Here is a 10,232-nt window from a genome sequence, read left to right as displayed (position 1 = left end):
GCCCCACTGACCAGACCAACCCTCCTGGGCATAAGCACCTTCTTATAGCCTCATGTGCTCCCAGGCCCCAGGATACTTACACAGGAAGCCCCACTGACCAGACCAAGCCTCCTGGGCATAAGCACTTTCTTAGAGCCACACGTGCTCCGCTGGGGGCTGATCTGGCCACGACAGAGAGCTGGCTCTGCGTCGGGGTTGGGGGCCGCAGTCTGGCACACACTGGGGCAATACCTCCGAGTGTTCCAGACCACTGTGACCACCAGCACGGGAGAGCACGCATCCCCAGCCCGCTACCCACAAGGAAGTCTTTCCTCTGCTGACCTCGCCCTTTGACCCCTGTCGCTAGCCACATCATGACAGAGTGTCTCATCCAACCCCCTCTTTTTCTAGGTTAGGAAGCCAAAGCCCAGAAGGGCTGCTGCTTTAGAACGATAGGGTTTAGAGACATGGGAGGGATGCAAAGAACAGTTGGTTTCCTTTCACCCCATCAGTTTGGGTATTTGTTTCAAGTAAGTTTTATTGTTGTCTTTTAGTCTTTACATCGTGATAATTTCTGGAAATATCCCTCTCCTCCACCTCATATAATTGGATGTTAACTTACAACCAGGAAAAATGACTAAGCAAAACCTCTTGTGCCTGACACCATCTGCCCTTTCTGCCCTGTCAGTTTTCAGGGCACAGACTCTGGCTTCCTCGGGGGGAGCCTATCCTCACTGGCACGGCCACTGCGCGCACAGGGTCAGACCAATGGCAGCTGGCGTCATCATCGCTGTTACTTTTGCTCTCAGCTCGCACAGACCTTCCCCCTTCTCAGATTCTTCCTGTTCATGATTTCCTAACACACACAAGTATTCCCTAACCTCAGACTCCGGTTTGTTGAGTCATTATGTTGCTAGTATTTTGCTCACAAAAAAATGCTGCCATGAATATTTTGGTGTGGCTTGGACCTTTGTTTTGGTCGGTGACACTGTTGGCCTTCATGCTGGGGACAGGGATCACCGCTTCAACGATGATGGACAGCTGAATGACTTTTTGTACGTCACTCCAGACTGATGTCCAAAACCGTCAGACCATTCCTGGCTCCCCCCACGGCTCCTTAGTGTCCCTGTCTTCCCACAGCTCTGACAATGTTTCCTCTTCTCATTATCTGTCACCTTTTCCAGTTTGCAGACTGAGAACTGGGAGACCTCTGCATTTTACAGATAATGGCCCTGAGCTCTGAGAGCTTATGGGACTTTCCCAGAGTAGCACATCTAAGTGGTGAGAAGCAGGACAGTCTCCTGACTCCTGGGGCACACAATAGCCGGAGTGCCCTGGTCTCTTACCCCCAGAACAGGATTCCCACAGGTTGGGCTATTGAGCAGTGGCCTTGTCTGACCTTTGGCCTTTGGTCCACTTCAATATTGTGGGCAGACTAATAACTACCATGATGTTATGGGCATTAAATGCTGCTGCTACTGCAGACAGCACAGAACAGTAATGTTATGGGCAGCACATAATAATCATGGTGGTGGTGATGCCATGATGGCTTCATGGGCAGCAGATAACAAGACCAGTGTTCGGGCCCTATGTAGTAACCGTACCTCTGGATTTTATTTCCTCAGGCCTTCTGTGCACCCGAAGAAATGACCAGATTCTTTACATCTCCATTTTCAAAGGCTATCGTGCTGGATTGTTTCTGGTGGATCTTTCACGAAAGATATGATGTAAGGAAGGAAAGAAGGAGCTGATGAAGGCTGGAAAGTAGAGAGGAAGGAAGTGATGAAAACCCCTCCCTGACATTGTGTCCCTGTGGTGTCTGGGGTCAGGGTACTTGGCAGACAGACTCGGGATTGGGCTTGTCGTCCCCGACACCTCGTCTTAGGCGAAGGTGACCCTGACTTGTTAGAGACAGCAGGTAGCCCAGGCAGGTCCCAATGAGCCAAGAAGGCCTGGAGCTGCCTGGCAGTGGCCTGCACCTGCTGCCCAAACACCAAACTGGCTACCAGTGCCTTCCGGCTCCACACCCCAGGAAGAGTATTCGTGCTGGTTGGGAGGGTTGCAGCCTGTTTTTACAGTGGTGGAGGGGCTAGCGATACCTGGGAAATCCCAGATCTCTGTGAGGAGGGAAAGGTGTCCCCAGTCAGTCACTCCCCCAGGCAGCCATCATCGCCCTCCATCTTATAAGCAGCTGAAGACACTCTGCTTGTTCTCCTGGCATCCCTTTAAGGCAGGAGTCCTTAACCCGGAGCCACAGACCTGGATTTCAGGGGGTCCATGAACTTGCATGGGGAAAAGAAATCCATCATCTTTGTTTTCACTAACTTCTCATTGAAATTGAGCCTTTCTTTCAATTATGAATTAAAAACAAACAAGCATGATTTGGAGAAAGGATCCACAGGCTTCCCTAAGCTGACTGCCCACGGGGGGTCATGACCAAAAACAAGAAATAAATTACAAAGGAAGCCTCCCTACTCTAATAGGTAATAGCATTTTCCAAGGCCAAAGAAAAAAAACGAAATGAATAGACTTCAAAGTGGAATCCAGGGCTGCCTGCCAAATGAATGCAAGGGTTTACTGGACAGAAAGTCCCTTTACAGCCAACTCTGTTGGCATCCATCTGCTCTACAAAGTGAGGCCCACCTGTAAACAAGAGGGCAATCCTAGGATTGGCCATCATTGGTCGGGAGCAGCGATTTGCCCAAGGCCATGCAACAGGCTGAGGGAGCTGGGAAGGGAGCCCGACTCTCCTGCCCAGCAGCCAAGTGCCCTCCCACGGCCCGTCTTTCCATCTTCTCTCCTCCACCCAAAAGATGTTCTTGAATTTTGTAAAATGGATCAATTAGTGCAGTAATTTAGAAATTACTTCATTCTTCACAAGGTGGAGGAAGCGACCAGGGAAACTGCTCTTTGGGAGCTGCTGAGGCAGAGATGAGGAGAAGCGTGGAGGGAAGTCTCCAGCCATGTGAGGAAATGGGGCCCTGGCTTCTGGACTTGGAGTCAGGGAGACTTGCTACCAACCACTCCCCTCAGTTTCTTCATCTGTGAAATGGGAAGAAGAAGAATACTGAAAGAGGACAGGTGTAACCTCCTGCCTCAGCCAGGGAAGCCAGCCCCCCGCTGCTGGGGGCCCTCAACATTGAGCTTCTAAAGCAGTTTGGGAAAGAAGTCCAGAGACCAACACGGATTGGACGCCCTTCTCCAACTCTAGACTTCTAAAGGCACGAGGAGAGGGTCAGAGCAAGGGCAGGGAGCAGAGGACCCAGACAGAAACACAGCCTGGTCCTGGGATGAGCTGTCTCCTCAGGTGGCGGGTCTCGTGGAGGCAGGAGGACCAAGGGGTCGGGATGGCCCCCATATGCAGGAGAAGCAAGGCCAAGGAGAGTGATCTCAGGCTGGAGAAGACAGAAGGCCCAATGGCCAGTGGGGCATCAAGAGCCAAGACTAGTGAGGCAGCACCTAGCTATCCTAGAGGAGTTCAGGTCCCTGGGATGCTGGATGTGAGTACCGAGCCTCCATACTGGTGACCTTTGAAAGACCCTATAGGGCTGGATCTGTTGTGTCCTGATTTTCACAAAAGGGATGGCAAGTCAGTGACCTTGACTTCATTCCTGGCGGGATTCTAGAATGTCTTCTTACTTGCCTAGCTAGTGAACACTGTGAAAGGGAGTCTGCTTGCTGAGTACCAGACTGGCCAGATTAGGGCACCAATAGAGGACGGCTCTCATGGTGTCCTGCTGGACAAGCCAGAGAGGGGCGAACAGGTTAGGAGCAGAGCCCAGTGAACTCAGAGCAGGGGGAAAGACCAGGACCAGAGTATTAGTGACTTGAGACCTCCTTGGGGGGAGGTCTCTGATGCAAGCAGCCCAACAACCTCTGCTCTGTCCTGTCTTCCATTTTTATTACTGACTTAACAGAAGGCCTGGAGATGAGGGCTTCTCAGATTTGCATGGATCAGGAAGCTGGGAGGGCTGACTTACTGGTTAGATGGGGGTGCCAGGATCCAAAAAGATCACTAGTCTTAATCTAATAAGATGAAATTAATAGAGATGAAAAAAACAACCCTACATTTGGGTTCAAAAGCATCAACTTCACACATCCAGGATGGCAGGTCTTGCTACCAAGAGTTGGTCTGACAGAGACCTGGGCTTTGGGTAAAGCTCCAGGGTGGTGTGAGAAGCCTGGAGGCCCCCAAAGCCAGCATCACCTGCACTGAGCATGAGGGAGGCCGTGTCCCACTGTCCCCCAGCCTGATCAGGCCGCCTCTGGGTCACTGCTCAGTGCTGGGCACCACATTGTTGAGCCTTGGGAGATCCAGAGGCCAGGCCGAGGCACGATTAGCGGAAGGTCATTGGGCCTGGAGTCGAGGTCTAAGGAAGCTGCAGGTTGTCCTCAGCTGCTTTCAGGGCTGTTCCACAGAAAGAGGCTGATAGCTCCCTGCTTGATGCCCAGAGGCAGCTGTGGAGCAAGGGGACGAGGTTCAGGGAGGCTGGTGGAGAACCCCAGAGTCTGAGGGGCCATTTGGGGGTCCTGGCGGGGGCGCGGTTAGACTAGATGGCCCTAGAGATCACCTCCAAACCCAAGGTCCTGCGAGGCAAAGGCACTTAAAATGGGGACTGCTCATATAAACACCCTCTTGGCTGGATCAGCCCAGATTGTCTAATGGCCCTTTTCCCATTTCCATCTCTGGCAGCCAGACAAGGAGATCCAGAGGAAGCTATTTGACCGAGTGTCCAGGAACTATGCTCACCTCCTGTTGAGCATGCCCAAGTCACCATATGAAGAAATCATCCTAAGAGTGAGTACCCAGAGCGTGGGGGGAGGATCCCGGTGGCTCATCTGTGCTAGGAGGGAGCCCCAGGTGAGAAGACCTAGGCCCAAAGACAGGTGGTGACTTGTCCAGGATGCCACGGGGAGTGAGCAGAGCAGCAGGCCTTGGCGTTGGGTTGGAGGTCTCCTGCCTCATAGAACCCAGCTCCCCCAGGCTGCTCCCTGACTGTAGGAGGGCACCATCCTCGTCAGAGCTGGGAAGCTTGGCTCTCCTGCCTTGTATAACCATCAGAGCATGTCTTTGCCCATTCTAGCACCCGGCCACACCATGAACCACGATTTAAATTCAGGTCCTCCGGCCCCAAGCCCAGCCTGGCCATGAAAACCGGCACAGCAAAGTCAGCTTGTGTCTGCACAAACCAGAGGCCTTTAGCTGGGATGCTTCTGGCAACAGGAATTGACTGGAAGGTCTGTTAGTGGTGCCCGTGGGGCTCCTTTGAATGGTCAGGGCTTTGGCAGTTTCCATTGCATTTTGGGGGTCAGGAGCTACAATTTGATTGGTGAGGGCACCCCACCACCCACACTGTGGGCACCTCTGGTGGCTTGCAGTGTTGGTGAGTTTGCTGGGGTATGTTCTTTGTTGTGGCAGCAATCCTGGGACAGTAAGTTGTCTAGCATTGCTCTGTGTGCCAGGCATAGGGGACACCAACAAAGGCTTCAGGACCTAATGGGGTGGACATCCCACAAATAACTGGTCCACGCTAGTGAGACGCAGTATCACCGGGAGATGATCCCAGGGGGAGGACAGTGAGTCCAGAAACAAGGAACAGGATCAAGGCAGCTGGCTTCTAGGGGGCATGGCAGGGAGTATATCAGAAGAGCTCTGGAGGGGGATGAAGGGGCTTAAATGCCAACCAGAGGGCTCCATAGCTGATCCAGGAGGTAATAGGGAGTACCCCAATTAAGGGTGGGGGTGTCACAGTGAGAGCTGTGCTTCAAGATAATCCCTGAGTGGGGAGAGGCTTGAGGCAGGCTGACCAACCGGGAGGCCCCCTGCCTCAGTGGTCCTTGTGAGAGGGGAGAAGGGGTGAGGTGGGGCTGGATGAGAGGAAGGCCAGGAAGGGAGAATGACCAAGTATGACAGCTGATTGGCCCTGGGGGGTGGGTGCGAGGGAGGAGCTGAGCCAGGGGTGACTGGATCATTGGAAAGTCGTGGGAGTAGAAGGTTTGGGGGGAAATGATGGAGTTGGGCTGAGCACCTGTTGGGTTGGAGATAGAGGCCTCGGCCCATTGGAGATGTCCAGGAGCCAGGTAGAGGTGCAAGGACCATCTACGCAGACGCTGGAGTCAGACCCTTGAGCACTAAAGTGGGCAGGGAGGAGCTGGCAGGATGATGACGTCGTGGACTTAGGGCTTGGTCACGGCATTCAGCCCTCCCTCCTTTTACAGAAGAGGCCTCTGAGACACAGAGAGGGCAAGGGTCTTGCCTATAGTCACACAGCTAATAAGTGTCTGAGTCATTTTCAGAATGGTCCAGGGCTCTGCTGCCGACACACAGATGATGTCATGGGCCGTGATCATGGAGTTAGTAAGTGGCTCAGAGAGCTGGAAGCCCCATTCTTCACCTCACTTATGCCCCCAGCAGGTTTCAGTGGGTGAGCCTTGTAGAATCACCCCCAAGGTTCCACAGGATGTGGTCACAGGTCCCGCGTGAAAGAGTCAATGTGAAAAACATGTTTCCTTTTAAGATATTAAATATGATCGATCCTCCATTTAGAGTTGGAAGAACCCTCAGATACCATCTTGTCCAAGCCCCACCTACTCATTTTAGAGAGGAAAAAAACTGAGGCCCAAAGAAGGTGAGAGACTTGGCCAAGGCCCCCCAACTGGCACCTAACAGGGAGGGCCACAATTGGATTCTGGGCTTGGTGACTCCAGAATTGGCACCCTGACCACCCCGCCAGTGTTGTGGATAAAAGACTGAGAGCTGGGAGAGAGTTTGGAGACCATTTCTTTGTTTTCATTTGTGTATCCAATGGGGAATATTGACAGGTCTCTGCCAGCTCCCAGGTGATGGAGAAGAATGCCAGAACACCGTGACCTACAAGGTCCCAGCTGGCACTTGGGAGGAGCCCTTCCTTCTGTTATTCTTATGACCGTGGAGAACAGGTGGCCAGGTTCAGTCTGCAGTCAGGCTGTTCTTGTTTATAAAGAGGAAAACCTGACTTCTGATGTCACAGGTCTGCAAACTGCCCTTGTGTCCGCTGGGGCTGTGCAGGTGGTGCTTAGCTGAGGGCAGAGACTTTCTGGATTCGTGCTTGATCTTCCGGGCAGCTCGGCCTTGGCCCCAATTCCACACCTCCAGCCGACCCTGGGGGATCTGTGCCGAATCATAAGCAGCCCAAGGAAGAAGCACATTCCGTAACCTTGGGAGTACCTGCTGTCTCACGGTGGGGGGCATGACCGGTGCAGACGCTAGTCATGACGGCGAGGATGGCCTCGGAAGAAGCTGCCGCTGCCTTTGATGTGGGGGGCTCTGCATGTGCTGCCAGTTTGTCCCGGGCTCTGAGGTAGGCTGTGGCCCAGTGAATGTGCAGAAATGCTACCTCGGCTCACCTGGAGGCTGTTGGGAGGATCGTGTTCTCATGGTTGGACAGAGCAGCGGAGAGGTCACTAGGACAAGGCAGAATGCTGGAGATGCTCACATCAGGTTCTCTGTTCAAGGAAGAAGCTGAACAAAGCCTCCCCAGGGTTCAGGGCCTTGGCTTTGGGGGCGGGGATTTCATGGATTTCTGTCTCTTTCTGATCCTCAGATCTTCCCATCCCTCCTGAGTCAAGTCCTGTACACTAGCTTCTGCACCTGTTTCCCACAGTCATGGTTTGACAATCACGAATTCAAATCTTCCATCTGTAACACAATGAGTCAGTGGATTGGAGGTGAGAAATTCCATTGCTCTCCACTTGGGGGGAAGAGGGAAATGAATTTTCTTGATTCTGTCTGATTCTTTATGTTTTGGCTTGGCTGCAGCAAGGCTTCCTGCCTGTCCTCCCTTGATGAGTCTATTTGGACCCATCCCCAGAAGGATGCTCTTTCCTGATCCTCCCTAATGGGTTCTGGGTACAGCCTTCTCACCTGCTTTCACATCCTGAGAATTCCTTTCTAGAAGCTGGCCTATATCACTGAACTCCTTGTCTCAGGGAGCTCTCCGCCTTGGCTATGGACTGCCTGCTCCTGTCCTTGATGGCCTACGCTCGCCAAGGTTTAGGATAGTGTAGGATGATGACACTTTTCAGAGGGCACGTTGAGGCATCTTCCTGTCAGGAGCGCTGTGAAGCATGCCATGAGATTTTGCACATTAAAGGAAATTTCTAAATAATTTCATTTAGAGTAAAATGCCCTTGCCAAGTAGGACTGGTGTGGTAGGTACAGCAGTCACAAAACAAAACAAACTTCCCTGTTATGTGTCCGTGCTAAGATGAAAACCCAGCAGAACTGGAGCTCACCCAGAATTCCACAGAATGCCTGCCTGGATCCCTGGGAAGCTGCCCCGGGGCAGGGCTCCTGACTTTGGCACTGCTGCACCAATTCAGATGTGCACAAATCCTCCCTGTGGAGGAGCAGGAGAAAGTCTGGGGTCCTTGGGGGACAGCCACTGTGCCTTCCCATCATTCCCTTCTTTCCCACAGACGGCCTGGCTGCAGAGACTAAGAAGGGCTTGTTATCCCCATTTTACGTGAGTGAACGAAGGCCCAGAAAGTGGCCTGAAGCCACGCCTCTGCACGTTCCACGTGCCAAGAACAGAAAAGGGACAGAGCGTAGAAGCACTGGTGTCTGTTCCCTAGGAATGCCTCTGCTGCCCGCTTGGCTCTGTGCCCCTGGGAATGCCCCCCCTTCCCTTTCTTATGCCCTTTAAATGTTGTGCTGCTCATTTCTTTCTTTTTTTGTGCATCTCTCGATGAAGCACCTTCCTGTCAGGAGCCCCTCCCCCCGACAACTGGCTCCCTGAACCCTGCCCCTCCAAATCAAAAGCCCACCTTCGTGAGGATTCTGGGTCAAACAAAACGAATTCTCTCACTGGCAGTATCAGAAAGTGGGTCTCATTTGCACCTGTGATCTGCCTACTCTCTGCCAAGTTTGGAAGCCTCTTCCTTGTCTGTCTCCTGGGGCTGGGGCTGAGGCTGGTGATGTTGCCTTGATCTCTTCTGACTTGCAATCTAGAAGGTGTCCCATTGTACCCCTGACCTTGTGACTGCTCCCAAGCTAAGGAATTGCCGGGGGCGTTGTCCCCATTTGACAAATAGGGAAACTGAGGCTCCTTAAAGGAAAATGCTTTTTCCAGGGTCTCCCAGGTGATCTGCATCAGAGGCAGGGCCTGGCCCTAGGTGGTCTGGGCCTCCCAACACCCACATGCCCCCTGTCCCAGGCTGACCTCTCATGCTTCCTGAAGAAAGATCTCGTGGTCCTTTGCTTCCTTCCTCTTGGAGCTGAGACTTTCTCACCTGTTTTCTGTCCCCCTCAGGCACGTTTCCAAACCCGAGGAGCTATGACTATTGGAATTACCTTGAGCTGGAGCCAGTCCGATTCCGCAGAGAAGAACTGATGAGAGGCAAAGAGAAGTTTGCTGGTGAGAGGACCACCCAGCATGGGCCCCTCAGTGCTGAGGCTTCTCTTGCCCCCAAGGCCTCCCGAGAGCTCCCTGCTCTTGGGTTACCCCAGCCCCTTCCCTGAGTTAGCAGAAGTAGACAAGATCACATTTGAGACTGTTTAAGGAAAAAGCTTCCAGTCCAGTTGGCAAGGTAAGTGTGGGAAAAAAACTGGTCTGGCTGGGGATGGCAGCAACAGCATGGCTGGATTGGAGTCCCCAGGGCTCTTGGTAACCTGAGGGGACTCAGGAGGTGGTTTCTGGGCCAAGGCTTGAAGGAAGGACTGAGGTGGATGGGTGGTTAGGGAGCAGAAATCCTTGAAGACACAGGGGCAGCAGAGGGTACAGAAAAGGGGGTCTAGGGCTCTTGTGCTGGCCAGTTTTTTCCTCTTGTGTTATTATTTCACTTTTTGTGTGTGGGTCTTCCCAAATGGATTGTAAGCTCCTTGAGGGCATCCTCTGTCTATATTTTTGAATCTCCAAAGCATTTACTACAGTGCTGTACACATAGAAGATGCCTCATAAATTTGTGATAAATTTGATAGATGGATGGACACATTTATCAATTAGCCTTTCTCAAGCTTCAGGGAAGCCTCACTAGCTGAGATCTGCCAGGCCTTGGTGAATCTGCCCAGGGTCCTTCAAACAAATCTGCTCTCTAGCTGTGGTTTTTTCTTTGGAGACTGAAAGCTGCTCCTCATTCTCTGTGCCCACCTCCAGCACCCCTTCCTTTTCTTCCTTCCTTCCTGCCTTCCTTCCTTCCTTCCTTCCTTCCTTCCTTCCTTCCTTCCTTCCTTCCTTCCTTCCTTCCTTCCTTCCTTCCTTCCTTCCTCCCTTCCT

The 10,232-nt window shown here is 52.5% G+C and overlaps 1 protein-coding gene and 1 long non-coding RNA gene across 4 annotated transcripts in view; one reads left to right on the top strand and one right to left on the bottom strand.

Moving 5' to 3' along the window:
• FAM227A (family with sequence similarity 227 member A) overlaps positions 1–10,232 on the top strand; it is a 37,760-nt gene that overhangs the window by 21,071 nt on the left and 6,457 nt on the right. For all 3 annotated transcript variants that reach the window (XM_069082146.1, XM_069082144.1, XM_069082145.1), the window contains 4 exons: positions 1,605–1,706; positions 4,673–4,777; positions 7,563–7,686; positions 9,270–9,374. In XM_069082146.1, the coding sequence (XP_068938247.1) occupies positions 1,605–1,706; positions 4,673–4,777; positions 7,563–7,686; positions 9,270–9,374 (436 nt within the window). The remainder of the gene's footprint in view (positions 1–1,604; positions 1,707–4,672; positions 4,778–7,562; positions 7,687–9,269; positions 9,375–10,232) is intronic.
• LOC138156692 (uncharacterized) overlaps positions 7,526–10,232 on the bottom strand; it is a 41,547-nt gene continuing 38,840 nt past the window's right edge. The window contains exons 6-7 of the long non-coding RNA XR_011167208.1: positions 9,180–9,346; positions 7,526–7,657 (exon numbers count right to left, since the gene is read on the bottom strand). This is a non-coding gene — a long non-coding RNA (uncharacterized lncRNA). The remainder of the gene's footprint in view (positions 7,658–9,179; positions 9,347–10,232) is intronic.

This window comes from Petaurus breviceps, unplaced genomic scaffold (assembly GCF_028583685.1).
Source record: "Petaurus breviceps papuanus isolate PSGF00001 unplaced genomic scaffold, PetGlider_PUasm1.0 156, whole genome shotgun sequence".
Lineage (NCBI taxonomy): Eukaryota > Metazoa > Chordata > Mammalia > Diprotodontia > Petauridae > Petaurus > Petaurus breviceps.
The sequence above is the reverse complement of the archived record's forward strand: the minus strand, read 5'-3'. Positions and strand labels throughout refer to the sequence as shown.